This window comes from Eptesicus fuscus, chromosome 9 (genome assembly GCF_027574615.1).
Source record: "Eptesicus fuscus isolate TK198812 chromosome 9, DD_ASM_mEF_20220401, whole genome shotgun sequence".
Lineage (NCBI taxonomy): Eukaryota > Metazoa > Chordata > Mammalia > Chiroptera > Vespertilionidae > Eptesicus > Eptesicus fuscus.
Window position 1 is genome coordinate 78,315,131 of NC_072481.1, and position 21,269 is coordinate 78,336,399.

The 21,269-nt window shown below is 39.3% G+C and overlaps 1 protein-coding gene across 3 annotated transcripts in view; it reads left to right on the forward strand.

The window, feature by feature from the left end:
- Positions 1 to 21,269, forward strand: part of KIF13A (kinesin family member 13A) — a 202,149-nt gene that overhangs the window by 117,439 nt on the left and 63,441 nt on the right. For all 3 annotated transcript variants that reach the window (XM_054721440.1, XM_054721441.1, XM_054721442.1), the window contains exons 5-9: positions 10,021 to 10,113; positions 11,106 to 11,286; positions 14,307 to 14,394; positions 15,607 to 15,741; positions 16,544 to 16,656. In XM_054721440.1, the coding sequence (XP_054577415.1) occupies positions 10,021 to 10,113; positions 11,106 to 11,286; positions 14,307 to 14,394; positions 15,607 to 15,741; positions 16,544 to 16,656 (610 nt within the window). The remainder of the gene's footprint in view (positions 1 to 10,020; positions 10,114 to 11,105; positions 11,287 to 14,306; positions 14,395 to 15,606; positions 15,742 to 16,543; positions 16,657 to 21,269) is intronic.

The window sequence follows — 21,269 nt, forward strand, 5'->3', positions numbered from 1 at the left end:
CATGGAACTTTTACCCTCATGGCCCAGTTTCTCAAGATCCTTTTACCAGCAGGTGCCTTAATGGCAAACTACTGTAATTGATTAAAACTTAAACTTCATGTCACCAAGTTAAGCCTTAGTTCCTTTATCTGAACTCCATAGTTGTGGGTCATTTAACGTAACCCAGGTTTAAAGTCACTGCATGTGACAGTTTCTGAGAGTTGCACTGTGTGAGAGGGGGTTTTACTGAAACCTGGTTCAAGTTAGGTGCATTCCTCATTCCCCCAGGTACGTGAGAAGGACCTGTCTGCTCTTGCACCGTCCAGGTGCTCTGACTTGGAGCTGAGCCACCTGCCAAGTTCAGACTCATCAAAATTGCTATGGCTGTCACCCCTGTTTAGAAGTGGAAAAACACCTTCACAAATGAGAAGGCCTAAGAATTCCAAGTCACAAATATTAAGCTTAACCTTTTTTTTTTTCTACATTAACTCCGATGAGAGACAGACAATGTTTAAACTGATAAAATGATTGATCGTGTTAAAATCTTGAGTGCTCTTTGTGCAGCTGCTTTAGGAAAAGGAGAACTATTTTGTGTGTGTGTTATGTCCAGCCTTGTATTGCCATACCTAGTGTTTTATTCAGCCATGATCTACATGAGGCTGCCTTGCTTAACGCAAATTGCAAGTAAGACAGGGTATGACCTCCCATTTTTTTCTCCCATTTCTTAGAACATAGCCCACTGTGGTGTTTCACCTTGTGCCTCTTCGGTAGCCAGAGGTGAGATATGAATGATAGGTGCATTTTCCCTCCCATCCCTAATTTCTCTTCTGTGCTGTGCTGTCAGGGCACTGCTATGGGGAGGGAATTGCCTTGGTTACTGAGCTCCCAAAGCACATGCCAGTAACTTTGAGTCCATTGCTGCTATTCCCAGTAGGGCAGGTTATGCATAATGTGGAGACTCGGGGTTAGCTTTTCAAAGATCTGTATCACATGTGACTCAGGGCTGGGTGGGTCAGTCGGTAACTTTGCTTGCAGCAATTCCACACAGGAGCCTCTCTGCTGTTCTGACATTGTGTTATGGGTTGCTTTGGGCATGCCTGTGTTTTAAGACTTGTCCACACGGTTATAGGAGGTCTAATCATAAGCCCCACAGAGGAAATTGGCATCTTGGTCATGGTTACTAACAAGCGAGGTCAGGTTTGTTCTGTGACTCCCTGCATCAGGCCTATGGAGCTGACTTCTGCAGAGCGGCCACCTCCGCTCTGGCATCAGTCCAGCTGAAAAGCCCCAAGGCTTTACTTGGCTTGTCTGGGATAGAAGCATATTCCTCGATCCTCCTTCCCACAGGACTTCTGAACTTTCCCTTATGGGCTGGTCCGAGTCCCCTAGACAAACAGCACTTCATTCTGTTTAAGTGTAGTCGGGAAACATTTAGGGTGTGGATAGTGCATCTTTTGTGGATTTCTTGATTCCCACCGTCCAGTATAAATACTCCTTTCTTATGTGAACTTGGCTTCTTAAAGCAGTCGGCAAATGTTTTTTTCCTATGATGAAAAAGGCGGGGGGTGGGGGAGGGAAAGAGGGGACTGCTGTGTTTAAAAAATAGAAATGAACAAAGCAAAAAACCTTCTGTCTTTTTGATAAACCAGACCCTATAAGGGTCTACCGTATTTTCCGGCGTATAAGACAACTGGGCGTATAAGATTTTCCTGGGTTAAAAAGTCGTCTTATACGCCGGAAAATACGGTAGTCCAATATATCTAATCCATTATATCTAATCCCATCAATATAGTCCAATATACCGTGTTTTCCGGCGTATAAAACGACTTTTTAACCCAGGAAAATCTTATACACCCAGTCGTCTTATACGCCGGAAAGTACGGTACTTTGAGATTTAATATTTTCTCTCTATCACCAAGTGAAGTGTAGCCACCGTTTGTATTTCGTAGTGAGCTGGTCCTGTTAAGGACCACAAGAGGCTGTATAAAGACTCTACGGTGCCTTTTCAGGCCTGGTTGGCAGCCTGGTCTTTTTCATAGTTGTCTCTTAATGGTACATGTGGTGCCCTGAAAGTCCCCAAACCAAAAAACTTGATGAAGTATAACCCCAGCCAGGGATTCATACAGCTAAAAGGTCACCGGAATAGAAAATGAAGGGAAACTTTATAATAATATGTTTCTATTCACAGTTTTATTGATATGATCTTGTTGTTTTCCCCCCATACCTTTCTGAGATACGTTAATGTTGTAAAAGAATGACAAATATTTTTTTCTGCACTAAACAACATGGGCAACATGCGTTGGCAAGTAATGGTACTGTTCCTTATTCCTCTCCTCATCATGACCCAAAACACACATATACCCTTAACACACACATAACCCTTACATAACACAGCCAACGCACACACACCCAACACACACACACATACACACACACACACACACACACACCATACACACTTGTTCACGTACACACCCCTTTTTTTCTCGGTGGAATTTCAAAAGTGGGACCTCTAGGGGATCTAGAGAAATAACAATAATGATAACAAATGATTCTTTTAAATTTTTTTCCAAAAATAGGCGTCTTTTATCTTTGAAATTGGATTACCTCAAAAAATTGTTGCAAAGATGGGGCAACTTTTTAAGGAAAATGAGATAATCACCTCCTTCTCTATCCCGGAATTAATTATAGTAGATGAAAGATTTAAGGGGTGATATTAATAATAGATATTAACTAAAATATATTCCAGACTTACAATGGCCAGGCACTATGGTAAGGGCTTTACCTGTATTGCCTCATTAAATCATACAGCAGCCCAGTAGTAGCAGCTATTATTCCTGATTTACTAATGAAGAAATTAAAAGCTTGCCCAAGGTTACACAGCTGGTAAGGAGTAGAGATTGAAATAAAATTGTAAAAAACAAAAACAACAAAACTGGAAGAAAATATGGGTAAATGCCTATATAATTTGGTATAATCCAAAAGGATTTAGGAAGCACAACATATGCCATAGGTGAAAATTATAAAGGAAAAGATGAAAGATTTGAATATGCAAGACCAAACGCTTTTGTATGATAAAGAACAACATAAGACCGAAAGGAAAGATATTTACAACATATAATAGATCAAAGGTTAATATCCTTACTATATGATGAGCATTTTAAAATTAATAAGTAAAAAAAAATCAATGACAAAACCAATTTATTTATTAAAATAAACATAGGACTAAACCAGTTTATTAAAGAATAAATTCAAATGGGCAATAAACTATGAAAAGGAAAATTTTAATCTAACAAAACAAGAGGGTTGGTTTTTTTCTACTGACAGTCAAAACAAGGAAGAATGATAATAGCTAGTATTGAGGGTCTAGCAAAAAGGACTCATGCATTACTAAGAGGACTTAGTAATTTGATTTTTTTGGAGTGTTGCCTAGTAAAGTCAATAGAAAAGTGCCCAAAGGTAAATATGTAAGGATATTACAGAAAAAAGAAAAAGGAAATAATCTAAATATCCATAATAGAGAACTGATTATATCAGCTAAGAATATCATAGAAAGCTTAAGCAGCTATAAAACAATGTTAATGTTGGTGTATCTTTGCAGAGGTGGGAGAGTATTCCTTATTTCTTGTCTTTAAAGAGAATTAATTTCCCTGGAGACATGAAACAATATAAAATGTATTTCAGTATCTCTAGACTCTAATCTTGCTTATATTTGTAAAAATACATGAACTTGACAGTAATTCTTTGTATTTATCCTTTTACAAATTGTGCTTCATGATAGTTATTTAAGAATGAAAAGGGGAAAAATTATTTCCAGAAACACAGAATAATTGTTTTCTACTTTTTCATAGTCCATTTGTGTTTTCTAAATTTTCACTTCCTAGTCTAACTTAAACCTTTATTAAATATGATAAACATGAATTATATTGTGTCTGTCAAATGTAACTAAATATCTACCTTAAAGAATTTGACTTTTGCCGAAACCGGTTTGGCTCAGTGGATAGAGCGTCGGTCTGCGGACTGAAAGGTCCCAGGTTCGATTCCGGTCAAGGGCATGTACCTTGGTTGCGGGCACATCCCCAGTAGGGGGTGTGCAGGAGGCAGCTGGTCGATGTTTCTCTCTCATCGATGTTTCTAGCTCTCTATCCCTCTTCCTTCCTCTCTGTAAAAATCAATAAAATATATTTTTTAAAAAAAAGAATTTGACTTTTTGGAAAGCATATGTAAATATTTAGTGAAAATCAGAGAGATTCGTTTATTTTTTCAGTCCCACATTTTTCTTTCAAGGTTCAAGAAGTTACTGTGTGTGTTAGCAAAAATGTAATCTGTGATTTTTTAAATTACAATTAATCCAATTAGTAGGTGCATATCATGTCGACATGTTTATTCACACCCCAGTGCTTTATTGTTAACAAAGGCTATTGTGGCCGTTAGGGGCTCATTAGAATTTAAAAAACAGTCATACTTTGACCAAAGTGTAACCTGTAATACAATTAAATATTTCTCTTTAAGTTCAACACACAATATTTTGATGCCTCAGTCATCACTAATGAGAAAGAGGTTCCCAGTTAAATGTCAGTCTTTACAGCAATGTCAACATAGGGATGTCCTACTGTGTGCCACTCACTCTGCTAAGATGCAGCAACTCCTGTTTTCAAAGGAGCTCACAGTGCAGTGGTAGAGAAAAAATAGAGCACTGTCTGATGAGTTCTGGGAGATTGTAGAAAATATCATGGAGACGAGGAGGGAGCAGCTGATTCCCAATGTCACAAAGCATTAAACCACCAATTATGGATGGGCATCAGCCTTGACATTCAGAAGCCAATACAGACAGACCCTGCCATAAACCAGTGGTGTGATCTTGGGCAAATGACTTACTCTTTTAGAACCGCAGTCTCCTATGGATCACAATCTATATCTACTCTACCTGGGTATTGCAAGAATTCACTGATATAAATTATGTAATGTACACTACAAACAGGACAGTTGATAAAAATTAATTCTCTTCTTTCCTCTTAGTAGCATAAGTAATAACATTATACAAAATAAATAGGTTAATTCATACCCTATTTAGTATTTATAGTAATTTGGACATAGGCTAAACTGAAGTTTATTCTTATATTTTTGTATCCTGGAGAATTCTTTGATCATTTGGCTTATTTTTCATGCAATTTTAGTATACACATTCTGAGTTGGTTTTTTATTTTCACTTGACATATCACAAACCTATTTCATGTATCTCTATAGCATTGTTTCTTTTTTTTTCAACTAATGATCTTTAATTCAAAGGCCATTCCTACCAAGGAAAAAGAAACATCATGATATTTCCCTTGAAAGAACATCATCGAGAAAATAATTCCTCATCATCCTAGCCTCTCAGCATCAGAAACCAGAAGTATTATGTTTCACCACCTGAGGTATCAATTCTTGATTGGTTAATGACTCCCGGCTCTCTGCAGCCAATGGTGTAGCTCTTTGACCAGTTCTTCTCCGCAGTTGAGTCCTTTCATCAACTCAACCTCTTGCTTGCTTTCAAGTTACTAAATATGAATTGATCTATAGATTCAATGCAATTCCCATTAAAATACCAATGGCATATTTCACAGACCTAAAACAAACTCTCCAAAAATTCATATGGAATAAAAAAAAGACACCAAATAGCCACAGCAATCCTGAGAAAGAACAAAGTTGGAGGAATCACAATACCAGATATCAAGCTACATTACAAAGCCACTGTTCTCAAAACTGCCGGCTACTGGCACAAGAACAAATGTATAGACCAATGGAAGAGAACAGAGAACCAAGAAATTGACCCAAGCCATTATACTCAATATTTGACAAAGGAGGCAAAAGCATACAATGGAGTCAAGACAGTCTCTTCAATAAATGTTCTTGGGAAAATTGGACAGATATGTGCAAAAAAAAATTAAACTATACCACCAACTTATACCATACACAAAAATAAACTCAAAATGGATAAAGGACTTAAATGTAAGACGGGAAACCATAAAAATCTTAGAAGAATCCATAGACAGCAAAATAGCAGACATGTATCATAGCAATATCTTTACCGATACAGCTCCTAGGACAATGGAAACTAAGGAGAAAATAAACAAATGGGACTACATCAAAATAAAAGGCTTCTGCACAGCAAAAGAAACCATCAACAAAACAAGAGAGCCCACTGCATGGGAGAATATATTTGCCAATGTTATATCTGATAAGGATTTAATCTCCAAAATTTATAAGGAACTCATATGACTTAACAAAAGGAAGATAAACAATCCAATCAAAAATGGGCAAATGACCTAAATAGACACTTTTCGAAAGAAGGCCAAGAGACATATGATATGAAAATGCTCAAAGTCACTAATCATCCAAGAGATACAAATCAAAATGACAATGAGGTACCATCTCACACCTGTCAGAATTACTATCATCAACAAATCAACAAATGACAAGTGCTGGAAAGGATGTGGAGAAAAAGGAACCCTCGTGCACTGCTGGTGGGAATGCAGACTGGTGCATCCACTGTGGAAAACAGTATGGCATTTCCTCAAAAAATTAAAAATGGAACTGCCATTTGACCCAGTAATCCCACTTCTAGGAATATATCCCAAGAAACCAGAAACACCAGTCAGAAAGGATATATGCACCCCTATGTTCATAGCAGCACAATTTACAATAGCTAAGATTTGGAAACAGCCTAAGTGCCCATCAGCAGATGAGTGGATTAAAAAACAGTGGTACATCTACACAATGGAATACTATGCTGCTGTAAAAAAAGAAAGAATTCCCATTTGCAACAGCATGGATGGGCCTGGAGAGCATTATGCTAAGCGAAATAAGCCAGAGAAAGATAAATGATCTCACTCATTTGTGGAATATAATGAACAACATAAACTGATGAACAAAAATAGATCCTGAGACATAGAAGCATTGAACAGACCGTCCAACCTCAGAGAGAAAGCGGGGCGGGGGCGGGGGGGGGGGGGCGGTGGTGTTTAAGAGATCAACCAAAGGACTTGTATGCATAACCCATGGACACAGACAGTAGGGGGTGAGGGCATGTGCTGGGCGGTGGGAACGGCCAGGGAGAGGTCAATGGGTGAAAAAGGAGACATACGTAATACTTCAAACAATAAACATTTTAAATTAAAAAAAATAAAAAATAACTTACTGTCTTAGAAATAAATAAATACATAAAAATAAGAATTGAAGTCATGAGTATTGTCAGGATGTTTGACTATTCAAATCTAAAGCATCTTGTCTCCACCCTCACCCCACTCTTCCTGGGGACTGGTTAACCACTGTGGATGATCAAAAGGGATTGCTCCAGTCATCTCCGTGTGCCAAGAGAGTGGTTCTTTTAGAATGCCTTCAAATGGCACTTGTGAGGACCACATTCAGTTCTCACAAGCCTGTGTTTAATTCCCAGTCTTCTACACCACAGCACTCAGCTCTAGGTGTAAGGCCAGTCTCTTGGCATGGACCTTGGGAATACCTATGGAATAAGGAAGGTCCTTTGAGAAAATGTATGGGGAAAAAATATTGATGTGTATGAAAAGTCAGCAACAGGGTGGGTCAAATATTTTCTTCATAAGCTTTAACATAAAAGCAGTTTTGAAAGAGTGTTTAGTAGATAGTAATTTTGATAATACCTTATTCTTCTTTAGGTAGTCTTCTCAACAAATGGTGTGTTTAGCAAAGCCTCTTATAATTGTACTTAAGAAAAAAAAAAAGTCCACGTATTCCACCAGCATGTTTTGAATACCTCTTAGGTACCAGGCTCTGTGCTAGGTTGTTAGAAGTCAGAAATAGTGAAGTAAGGTTATATAAATTTGGTATATAAATTTGGTAAATTTTCTTCCAATTCATATTTTTTTTACTTTAGTATCCATAGATTTCTCTCTCTCTCTCTCACACACACACACACACACTATTTGATGTAAGCTTTTACATTATATGTACTACAGTCTTAACATGACTTCTTTTATTCAACAATGTTTTTGAATTCTAGCATTGTTTATACACAAATTTGTAGATTTATCTGCTTGTTTTTACATGACTTGTAATATTACATCATATAAAATAGTCACACTTTATCCACTCCCTTACAAATGGGCATTTCACTTGATTCCAACTTATAGTAGAATAAATAATGCTGCCATGAGCAGCCTTTACAAGAGTCCCTTGTGTCTCTAGGCTAGATGTCTCACAGTGGGTCAGAAATGAGGGAAGATTCCTTTCATAGGTGCTGTTAGGTTTTCCTTCACAATGGCTGCATTTGTTGATTCTTACAACAGCTTGTGAAAATACCTATTTCCTCAGTCCAGCTATAGCTCATGTTGTCAAAATTTTAGTTTTTGTCTAAGCGTTGAAAATACTATATTTTGTGTCACGTATACACATTTTTTAAGAGTTCAATTCTGCAACCAACATATGTCATAGTATAATAAGGAACTGCTAAAATCAGATCCAACTTTGCATAAAAGAAGAACATATACCCAAAAGCCATCCATCCATCTATTTATTTATTTATTTACTTACTTACTTATTTATTTATTTGTGTTTTGTTTGTTAATCCTCATCCGAGGATATTTTTTCATTGATTTTTAGGGAGAGTGGAAGAGAGAGGGAAAGATCAATGTGAGAGAGACACATTGATTGGTTGCCTCCCGCATGTGCCCCGACCAGGGCCTGGCCAGGGAGGAGCCTGCAACCAAGGTATATGCCCTTTACCGGAATCAAACCCAAGACCCTTCAGTCCACAGTCCAAAACTCTATCCACTGAGCCAAACTGGCTAGGGCCCAAAAGCTTTTATTATGTTGCATTATTTTCAAATGTAAAAGGAATTGTCATGTAGGATAGAAAGGTTAAATGGGCTCATTCTTTCAATAAATATTAATTAAACATTTTATACTAGGCATCAGGATTACAAAGACAAACAGATTATAGTCTCTGACATCAGTCAGGGGGTATCATGCCAATGGAGGCAAGTGGTACGTAAACCAGTAGTTTCTGCAAAGGCTGTAATAGTGGATGTTCTGAGGACTCTAAGAGCACGGCAGAAGGAGAGCACCATTTTCATTCTCTTAATCATGGTGGAATGAATGTCACCAATTTCAAAGAGTAGCAAAAGAAACCTTAAGTGTTTAAAAAGATTTTCAGACTGTTACTCTTCAGCTGGATGCTATGGATGCTATTGTAATATTTATACTAAATGACAGAACTCCCCCAAGAGCTACAGTAAGCTTAGACAGGCTCACCAAAGAGAGCTTGTCCCTGAACCCCCATGAGAACACAGGTGAGCGGTGTCTGTGCTCAACTCATCACCTCCACCAGCAATAAACGGCTTAGAAGCACCTGGTAGGTACTTACCTCCATGCTAGGTGCAGAGGTACATGCATATACCAAAACGTGTATGGCGTGGTTCCTCATGTTGAGAATCTAGTTCAGAATCCAGATGGGGACATAAGAGAATTCATGACATTTTAATGCTAACTCATGAGAAGAAATGAAACCAAATTTAAATGATGCTTCCACATGGCCTACTAATAATGGGAAGGAAACTTTAATGCCTAGAGCAGTGATGGCGAACCTCTGACATGCGTGTCAGTGCCATTTCTGATGACACGCGGCCGCTGAGGCAGCCGCATGCCGAGGATGAAACATTTATGTTAAACTATAAATACCGCGAAATAATGTTTTTTCCTCAAAGTGACACACTACCCGAGTTATGCTCAGTTTTTTGGCGAAGTTTGACACATCAAGCTCAAAAGGTTGCCCATCACTGGCCTAGAGAAATGCCTTAAAAGGAAGCAGTAGGTAGAATCATAAATCGATCTAGGTTCGGAGCTATAGTTAAGAAGAATAAATAAAATTTCATGCATTAAGCTAGTAATACTTGGTCCTACACATAGAAGGCACACAATAATTCACTTTTAACATCTTTTTGAAGTTAGAGAATGCTGGTAACTGAGACTCAGTTATTAATACAAATATATCAAGAAACATCTTTTTTTTTTTTTCTTTTGTAGGTCAAGAGGTGGTTTTCAAGTGCCTTGGGGAAGGAATTCTTGAAAAAGCCTTTCAGGGGTATAACGCTTGTATTTTTGCATATGGACAGACAGGTAAGTCCTTGCTTTTATTTACAGTCAATGATATTACATGTGCATTTCTTAAAACATAGAAATAGAAAACACCTTGGGAAGCAACAGAAAAAAATGCTTCTGCCTTTGTGGTTTAACTGAATTAGGAATTAGGTGAACCCTCTTTTTGACGATTCAACAGTTTCGGTAATTGAGTGATTTTAGTGTTAATGAGCAAACCTAGTTTCAAACTATTAAATGTCATTTTCCTAAATTATAGCTTTAACCTGTATTTGAACTAGAAAAATAATTACCATTTTCTCAGTACAAATGTTATAGTAAAAACTATTTTTAAAAACTCTTGGTATTATCCTATACAGAGGACTATCACTGGGATACAGAAATGATGAATGATTACTACACCTAGGCTCATGGCACAGTTGGTTGAAACAAGTAAAGCAAAAACATACTAGTGTCTCAGCCATTAATTCTCTGAGCCACCGTGATTTCAACTATAAAGTTAGAATAAATCAATCAATCATAACAATACTGCCTCTGGTCACATTGCAGGACAAGTAGGAGACTCAGATAAGAGACTGTATATCAAAGCACTTTCACAAACAAAATAGTTCGGGTAAATACTGTTAATGTCACTTGATACTATATAGTTGCTGTTTACAGTGGTTATATTTGTGTTTTCCACCTGTAAATGAGGTGCCCTCTGGATCTCACAATGAGAGTGAACTAGAGGGCATGAGTGTAATAGAAAGAATAGTAGCCTTGGTCTGGGGAGCAGGGTGGAGGGGGTCAATGGGGGGAGGGGAAAGGGGACATCTGTAATACTTTTAACAATAAAGAACATTTTTAGAAAAGGAAAGAATAGTAGCCTTATTGTTTGATGGTCGGGCTTGGGGGTCAAGTTTGCCTCTTCCACTGTGTGACCTTGGCTGGTATATGTAGAAGACTTACATGGTGGAATCATTACATTTTGCTTCCTTGTTTATCCTCCTTTCTTTCTGCTTGCTCTTCTCCAGGCTCAGGAAAATCCTTCTCTATGATGGGCAATGCTGAGCAGCTGGGCCTCATCCCAAGGCTCTGCTGTGCTTTATTTAAAAGGATCTCTCTGGAGCAAAATGAGTCACAGACCTTTAAAGTGGAAGTCTCCTATATGGAAATTTATAATGAGAAAGTTCGAGATCTTTTAGACCCCAAAGGGTAAGTTAGTGGGTGAAATTAAGCTTGTACTAGAGGTAATAATTTTAAATGATCCTAAAGTTAAAACTTCAAGTGAATATTTTATTTGAGCCTTGGTCACTACTCTGGTTTCCGTTCAATTACTGAGAAATCATCAGCTCTCCAAGCTAGTTCGTATGCCCAGTATACATAGTTTATACCAGCGGTCGCCAACCTTTCAGACCTCAAGCACCACCAGTTGGCGACAGCTGGTTTATACCATATTCATGTATAATGTTGCTTATATATGCCATTTAAAAAAGTTGTTTTTGCTATTTGTATTATTTTGGCCACCATGGTTTATTCATAAAAATTGAGTTAAAATGATACATTCGCCCTGGCTGGTGTGGCTCAATTGTTTGGAGTATCGTCCTGTACACCAGAAGGTCAGGGGTTCAATTCCTGGTCAATGCACATAGCTAGGTTGCAGGTTTGATCCCTGGTCAGGGCACGTATGGGAGGCAACAGATCTCTCTCTCTCTCTCTCTCTCTCCTCTCTCTCTCTCTCTCTCTCTCTCTCTCTCTCTCTTCCTCCTCCTCCTCCTCCCTCTCTCCCTCTCTCTCCCTCTCTCTTCCTCTGTCCCTCCCTCTCCCTCCCTCCCATCTCTCTCTAAAAAATCAATGAAAATATCCTCCGGTGAGGATTTTAAAAAAAAAAAAAAGACACATTGGTCCTTCCATTTACGTTGGAAAGCAGCACCTCTAAATTGGAGATAAAGTAGTTGAAGGATTGAAATCGCCCAGTCCAGGCAAGTTATTCTCTTCCCAGGCTGTGCATTGGGATCAAGGGGAGGGCTTTTAAGGACACACTGGCCCGAGCCCCACCCACATAGGCTAGGATTCAGTAGACATAGGGGAAAACCCATGCATCTATATTTTTTAAAAACTAGGTGATAAAAAAAAGATGAGTTTGATTCATAGAAGGAGAGGACTATTAACTTTTTAATTAAAAATTTTTTACTGATTTAAGAAACATATGTTTATATATGAAATTTAGAAAATAGGCAAAATGTAAGAAGAAATAAAAACGACCTATAATCCCACCACTCAAAAATAACCACTGTTAATACTTTGGTGCATTTTGATCCTGTATTTCAAATTTATGGTGTGTGTGTGTGTGTGTGTGTGTGTGTGTGTGTGTTGAAGTCTTTCTCTAAATATAGTTCAATATTCTGAATTTTCTGTGTAACATAATGAACACTTTCTCTTGTTATTAAAAATATTTTAGGTGCTTTTAGCAGCTATATTATTAAGGGTATAATCGAAGGAATAAGATCAAAATTATGGGTAGTAAGGAGTAACCCAGTCATAGGAAATGTTTATGAACTATTTAATGCATATGGAAGAACATTTATAACACATGTAAGATATAAAGAATAATAAAACCAAAGACTATCCTACTCACCATGTTCTTTAATAAATAGAACATGACCAATATTTTTGAAGCCTCCTATATGTTCCTCTTGGATCCCATTCTATTCACTACCCCTTCTTATCTTCCTCTTCTTTAAAGTTAATGCATACTTTTGCATATTTTTAACTTTGTGTGACATCATAGTTATACGTGTCCTTTGGTGACTTACTCAATGATCCATTCATTCTGATATATTAAGTAATAAGGCATTACTTTTTACTACTCTTTAGTATCCTGTTGTATGATTATACCATAATTTATTTATCCCATCTCCTGTCATTTGTGTAGTTGTCACTTTTTACCATTGCAGTGCTGCTCTGAGCATTCTCGTACAGTTCTCCTGGTGTACAAATGCATGAGTTCTTAAGGAATACATCTAGGGGTGGAGTTGTAGGTCAAAGATACTGAATCTTTAACTTTCCTGGTACTGTTGGACTGTTTTCCCAAGTGATTGTACCAGTTCCCATCCCAGCAGCAGTGTTCAAGAATTCCAGATGTCAGACGCCATCACAGGCACTTGATATTGTGCTAACTTGACTTTTTCTTGCTCATGAGTAGCATTAAAGAGTCTCTGGTTGTGCAAGCAGAGTGAGCTGACTTCCGGGTCTGTGTGCATCAAAGTCACCCTTGTAAATGTGTGCATTTGGTCTGCCCCTGTTTAGAGTATAGAAGAATTGCTCATTGTCACATTGAATTTGCCATCATTTAAGTTAGTAATGCCTATTTTGTAGGGTTGTAAGATTAAGTGGGAAAACTGAAATGTTCTTAGAAGACCTTGGGAAGCACCAGTGGTTCTTAGGTCCTTTTTTCCACACTTGAGTGATGCCAAGCACTGACTCTTGATTTGAAAGGTGATTAATATCTGATGCCATGAAAAAGGTGACATTACAATATAGTCATAATCTGTATCGCTTTGCTTTCATCTCAATTACCTGTTGATACACTGTTCAAATGGGTCCCACACCAGGTTTGCCATTTAAAATTTAAAAGAGCCCTAAAATCTTCACCAACAGAGGCAATTCTAAAGACAGGATAAATATCAGTAACTGCAAGCAACTGCTATACTGTAATATCACTTTCTGTATGAAATTGTCAGCATTGAAGAAGCATAAATCAATACAGACTTGGAAGAGTAAATTAAAAATAAAACAAAACACTTCAATATTGTTTACTGTGTGGTCCAAATATTAAGATATTATTTACTGAGAATGTGTTTATTTATAAAATAGCCTTGAGTTGTTAAATTCAATTCTGGAATGTTCTTCGCTTTGTCTTCTTTTTTTTTCCTACTGTGAAGTTCATCTACTAAAGCAAGTTGGCCTAACCTAGTATTCTGTGTGCTGGCTGTTTAGTTTGGAAGAGGAGATAGAAATTTTAAAGTAGTAAGTTACTTTAAATAGAAGTCAGAGTATAAAAGACATTTCTGAAAAAGAATGCTATCTTGCTGGTCTAAATAAAGTAGCTTTTAGGACATTTTTCTATTATTAAAAAAATTATTTTGAAACTGCCATCTTGGTTTATGAATACTTAAAAAGAAAGAAAAGCCTCCAAGTTTTGTCCATTCATTCCTTTTTTCTTTCTCCTGAAGGAGTAGACAGTCTCTTAAAGTTCGAGAGCATAAAGTTTTGGGACCATATGTGGATGGTTTATCCCAACTGGCTGTCACTAGTTTTGAGGTAAGTGTTTTTATTTTAAAATGTCATTAAATAACTGACAGTAAATTGAAGTATGTAAGTGATATTGATTTTTATGTGAATGCTTTAGAGCATATTGATATCATTCATGGTCTCCAAAACCCAGTATCAACACACCCCAAACAGAAAAAAGGGCCTTTCGTCATTCTCCTCAGCCTGCTTTGTGGTGAAGGCGTCACAGTACGGCTAAGAGGCCCAGCGTTTTGAGCTTCTGAATATTTTTGCTAATACCACTGTGTTGACACTGTTCTACTTAAGGTTGCCAGTGATGTCCATCAGGACAAATGTTAAGAGTATTTGGTAGTTAACTCAACCCTTTCTCTTTGATAGGGTCCCCTGCCTTAGTTTCCATTACTTTTCACTCTTCTGTTTTTCGGAATCAGTCCTCTCTCCATTTTCCTACTTCTTGATTTTTATGCCTTCTTACATCCTGACTTGATGTTGTTCCTTTGTTTTTATTGTCATTGCTTTGGAAATCTCATAACCAAACTGCTACCTGTTGCTGAAGAAAGCCAATGAATGAATGAGCGCATACACCCCTAAACTTAGTTTTGCTATCTCTGTGTTATGCCTATCCTGTCATCGCTCGGCATGACTAAAATTAATCCATGAGGTAACTCTCTAGCCATTTAAATGAAGGCATTTTTCAGATGGGTACTAGACTTGTTGGAGTGATCGCTCTGTGAACTTCAGTGTCCTTTATAAGGTTCATTCATCAAACATTGCATAAGCATCCATAGGTTCCAAGTGTTGTAAGGCAGGTGTACAAAGGTGAATAAGGAAAATTCCCTGGAGAGCCATAGTGTTGGAGGATAGAGGCAAATAAGTGAGTGTACATAGCTAGAGTCGTTAAGCCCAGAGAGTACGAATAAAGTAAGATAATCACCATTATTGCACATCTGGAGTGCTCAATAAATATTAGCTCTTTTGTTCCCTAGTAACTTGCAAAGGGAAAAATTGGTAATTAACAGAGAAAGAAGACAATTGTGGGTCAGAAAGAAGGGGGAACATTTCATATACTAGAAAGCACTGAGGGAAGAGAAAGCTGGACCGTGCTCGGTGAAGGAGGGGGAGGTTTTTATGGAAGGGTGGTGGCGAACACATCAGAGGATCATAATTAATGCATACACCTGGTGGGCAGGACCGTGGTCATATGTTTTTGCTAATAATGTTTTCCTCGTTCTTTGCCTTTAGGATATTGAGTCACTGATGTCTGAGGGAAATAAGTCTCGGACGGTAGCTGCTACCAACATGAATGAAGAAAGTAGCCGCTCGCACGCTGTGTTCAACATCATAGTCACACAGACACTTTATGACTTGCAGTCTGGGGTGAGGAACTGGGCAGACCCTTTGCTGGCAGTAAAAGATCTTAAGCATGGGTGATGGGTCTTGTGGTTAGGTTTAGCAGCTGAAAATTTTGTGCTGGCTCTTCTACGTACTTTGCTTAAATCATTTAATTTCTTAGGTCTTTCTTAATGCAGGGTGTCCCCCAAAATGTATACACACTTTAACAACTGATAGCTCAATTTTGAAAATAAAATGCATTTTAATAAACAAACTATATGTACTCAAATGTGTGTATACATTTTTGAGGACAGCCTATATATAACTTTTTTTTAATTGAATTTCTTGTGTGAACTCCCTGAAGAGCATCATGATGTCACCAGACAGCTTTTAATATGTATTCTTCCATACTGAAATTCACCTAAAAGCAACTGAGTCTACCTCACTGTCATTAGGGATATTAAAGAGGAAACCACAACATTTAGTCTAAAGAGCACTTTCTCAAAAGAAGCACTTTCTCAAAAGGAGAGGGAGTGGAGTTTGCCTGAATGCACAAGAATCCTCGTGCCCTAGTATTTCCTCATAGGCACGTAAAATCTCCAGCTTCCTGGATGCATTCTGGATTGCTTCCCAGCTGCCATACAAAATGCTTCAGTACTGCACCAACTTAAATTTTGCCTATAAGTTGCTAGTCCAGATAACTCTGACCGTTTCAAATCTTGAGACATTTGCCTCGCTGTAGTGGATGGCTGCTCGGTTGCCCTCCGTTACAGTGCTGACATATATGTAGAAATCATTCGGTTTCTGTGTTCACATGCATTGTTTCTCTCTTGTTCCCTACACCTAGAACTCTGGAGAGAAAGTCAGTAAGGTCAGCTTGGTGGACCTGGCTGGAAGCGAAAGAGTGTCTAAAACAGGAGCCGCCGGAGAGCGACTGAAAGAAGGCAGCAACATTAACAAGTAAGGTGGCTGTGCTGCCCTGGAGCATCACATCCAGTGGCCTGTGTGGCTGGGGGTCAGACGGCTCTGATCACAGGTGATTTGGAGTCTATCCCGCTTTAGTAAACTGCGGCGAGGAAAAACAACAGCTTCCTCGATTGAGATGCATGAAGTTATTCAAGCTACGAGGTGCAGCCCTGCTCAAACAGTCTACAGATATTTAGTGTATCATTGTTTGTAATGTAGTCTTATGTAAGTGCAAATCACAATTCCATAAATAAAATCATGTAGTAACTCAAGGGAGCTTACGCTGAAAAGAAAATCTGCTTTGAATCTCTTCATAAGGCTAATACTGTTTAAACATCAGTACTTCAAAAAAAAACACAACACTTACAAGTTATTGAATAACTTGCCAAACGGAAATCTCACTATGTGCCTCGAGGACCTACAGTGTGCCCAGTGAGGCAGTGAGGGCTGGAAGCAATGTGTAGGAGTTTGCCAGGGAGACAAAGGAGATAAAGGCATCCTCACGGAGCACGCAGCACTGGCACAGACAGTGAGGACTTGTCTTCCAGGACTGCAGTGTCCCAGGTGGCTCCTGCTGTGCAAGAGGAAGTCTCCCTGCTTTCCAGCAGGAGAGGCAGGAGAGTTTGCCTTTAAGAGGGTGTACTCAGGCCAGACTGCCTGAGGTTAGTCCTGCCTCCACCACTTATTACATCTATAAGTATAGGCAAGTGATTTCACCTCTCTGTGCTTCATTTTTCTCACCTGTAATATGGGGGTAATAACCGTACCTACTTCATGGAATTGTTTGGGATTAAATGCCCACAATGTGCTTAGAGCAATGCCTGGCACATAGTATGCACTGAGTAAAATTAATTGTTGTAGCTATTGTTTTTATAATTCATATAAACAGTATAATCATTATCTTTATGCCAAGTTCAGCAGAAAGCAGTTTAGTTTTGTACTTGTAACATTTTTGTCTTGCAACATATAACTTGGGGTTTGTTTGGGACAGAAGGTGACAAGAGTTAATCTATTCAGGAACATGTCTGTGCAGCTGGCATTTTAAAATGTTGTTAGCAGATTAGAATTTTAGTATACACCAGTTTAAAATTAGAAGTAAAATACCACCCCCTCTTTCCAATCGACATAGGCGTTCTCACTGCAAAGACTGCTGCTTTAGGAGTTAATCTCCCGTTCTTTTTTTTTTTTTTTAATATATTTTATTGATTTTTTACAGAGAGGAAGGGAGAGGAATAGAGAGTTAGAAACATCGATGAGAGAGAAACATCGATCAGCTGCATCCTACACACTCCCCACTAGGGATGTGCCTGCAACCAAGGTACATGCCCTTGACCGGAATCGAACCCGGGACCCTTGAGTCCGCAGGCCGACGCTCCATCCACTGAGCCAAACCGGTTAGGGCTCCCGTTCTAATAACAAAGGATTTTGCTATGTTTCGTGACAAAGCATGTTAGGAGCCAGGCTGGCACTACAGCTCTGCATTCCAAAATGAGCTCAGGAACCAGGATGGGAAAGCAGAAATGGGAGTGTGAGGGAGCATGTACCAAGGAAGAGACTGTCAGCCGTCCTAGAGACCTGTCTACGGGTGCTGAGCCATGCCAGCCCTTTGCCTGCTTGGCTGGAATTGTGGGGAAACACTGAAGATTCTGTGCTGTGAATTGAGGGAATTTAGAGTATGGCCTTGAAGTGTAATGATCACTAACTCTTATTGACCTCTTGCAATGTGCCAGGCATTATCCTGAATGTTCTGTGTCGCAGGTCATCTGATCCTCACATTAGCGTTGCGAAAGGGATCTGTTACTCCATTTGCAGATGAGGGAACCAAGGCAGAGAGCAGTTACATAATGTGTCCAGGGTCACAAAGCTCTAAGTGTGGATCTTGGATTTGGGTACAGGCAATCTGGCCACAGAGCCCAGGCTCACCGCTGTGCTGTACTTGGGGTGACCATGTGTTCTGTTAGCCTGAAAAAAGTTCTGATTGGTACTTTTGTCCCAGAGTAAATATTACCATCGCCCCCTTCGATTTGGACACTGAGTTATGTAGTATGTCAAACTAGACGACCTCAAGGCCACACGATAACATGGTTGTGATCCTCCAGCAACTGGCTCTTTTCCATAATGACTTATTGAGTTGAATGGAATTCTCTTAGCATCCTGCTGTCTTTCCTTATTATATACTAGAGGCCCGATGCACGAAATTTGTGCACGGGTAAGGTCCTTAGGCCTGGCCAGCGATCAGGTTCCCCGCCTCCCCACCTCCTCCTTCCCTCGCTCCCTCAGCGCCCTGCAGCTGCCGCTGCTGCTGCCACAGCTGGTTGCCCACCATGTTCCCCGCCGCTCCCTGGTGGTCAGCGCACATCATAGTGAGTGATCAAACTCCCAGTCTCACAGTTGAACTCCCAAGGGGACACTTGGCATATTAGCCTTTTAGATATATAGACTAGCGCTTTCACAAATGGATGTGTGTATCCCCTGCTGCTAGTCTGTGGGATATAATCATCATATTTAGGTTTCTTTATAGTTTTCAGGCCACTCTCACTTGCATTATTTCATGTAAGGTTCATACTAGGTATTTTTTTAAATCTGTTTCAAAATGAGGAAACTGATGGTTGGAGACATTTAAGTAATATGAATGAGACATTTTAAGCCTCTGCTATGTGTCTGGCACTACAGTAGATGCTGGGGATGCAAAAGGAATTTAGATATTGTTGTAAATAGAATATTGCCTCACTGCCCCCCCCCCCCCCTTCACCCAAATATGTCAGGTCCTAATTCCAAAAATTTGCACATGTTACCTTACAAGGCAAAGGGATTTTGCAGATGTGGTTAAGCTATTAATATTTTGAGATGGGGAGATTATTCAGGTGGGTCTGATGTAATCACAAGCTCCTTACAAGTGAAAGAGGCAAATAGGAGAACCAGAGTCAGAGTCAGACTGATGCAGCATGAGAAAGACTTCAGTGAACGTTGCTTGCTTGGAGGTGGAGGAAGGGCCATGAACCCAGGAATGTGGGCAGCCTATGGAAACTGTAAAAGGCAAAGAAACAGATTCTCCCCTAAAGCCTCCAGAAGGAGTGCAGCCCTGCTGACACCTTGGCTTTAGCCTAATGAGACACATTCTGGACTTCTGGCCACCAGATCTATAAGATAAATGTGTTGTTTTAAGCCTCTACATTTATGATTATTTGTTACAGCATGGTTACTGCCCTTGAGGGGCACATAGTTTGGGACAACTGTAAGACACTTCATTTGAAAAAGTGAAAGGAAAGAGGGTTTTTTGACTGGATAACGTTGAGAAATGCCATATAACCCAGCATTTAAGCATGGAACTCTTTTTTATGACACCTTTCCTAGCCTGTGGATGTCTGCCAAGTTGGTCTTGTGCTCTCCCCAAAATAACTGGCTGGAAGGGAGTGGAACTCCCTCTGAACCCTTTCTCCAGGGCTATTTTCTTTAGTCCGCACATCTCTCTAATCTCCCTGAGTTGGCACTTACGTGCCAAGAGCCCATTATGGATCCAGGTCTCCACCAGGGGTCCTCCAAGTTCTCAGCATGGTCATCAGTACGTAGTAACTGAATGAATGGAGCATTTATTTTATTTTATTTTTTTCACAGTAAGACAGTGCTGTAATCTCACAACTGTGTTAGAGGCCTTCATAGGAATTGCGACTCACAATCCCTTACCTGTGATTCCAAAACCCCAAAACTCCCAAATTGCTTCTTTTCTTCATAGCACACTTGTTGGTAAACTCTCACCTAAACTCTCATGCGGCTATCTCTAGTCTTTTATCTATATTTACTAGTATAATCTTTATTTACTTACTTAATGTTACTATCCATAAGTTTAACTGTAGAATTGTCCATGTATTTTACTAGGGATTGCTGTCCCAGATCCCGCCAGTGGTCACATATAGCGTGTGAACTTTCTAAAATCCAAAATATTCTGAATTTTAAGACACACGTAGCCCCAAGGGTTATAGATAAGGGATATGGAGCTGCACTTTTTTTCTCCATTTTGAAAATATGGTTTGAACACTGAGCATAAGGATACAGGGATGAGTGAATAAGATGGGACCCTGGCCTCAGGGACTTCTAGGTCCAGTGGGAGCCCTTGGAAGGGCAGCGTTAGTGCATTAAGTGCCATGGACACTTGCACAGGGTGCAGTGGGAACACGGGTGACGGTACAGCTGGAAGGTCGGGGGCTTCTAGAGGAGCCACTGTAGCTTCTTGGTTATAGAAACTAGCCCTATGACCTTGATGTGCCTCCGTTTCCTCATCGGTAAAATGTGGATGAGGACACAACCCTAAGAGTGGGGCTATTAAGAGGATTAAATTAGTGTCTCGTTGCAAAGTACTTACGACAGTGCCCAGCACATAGCAAGCTCTATATAACTGTGTACTAATAAAGTAAAATAATCTAATAAATTGAAACTGCTGCCTGATCGTTCCACAAATGGCTTTTTAAGCCTTAAAATCAGTACCCAGTTGTGTGCTAAAATTAAAGGAATCTCTGATGTTTTCTAAGCTTTCTCTCGGCCTCCTATTTGGGCTTCTATTGATGGGACATTAATAATCCTCTTAAGCAGGCCTGTCAGGGGCTTCACAC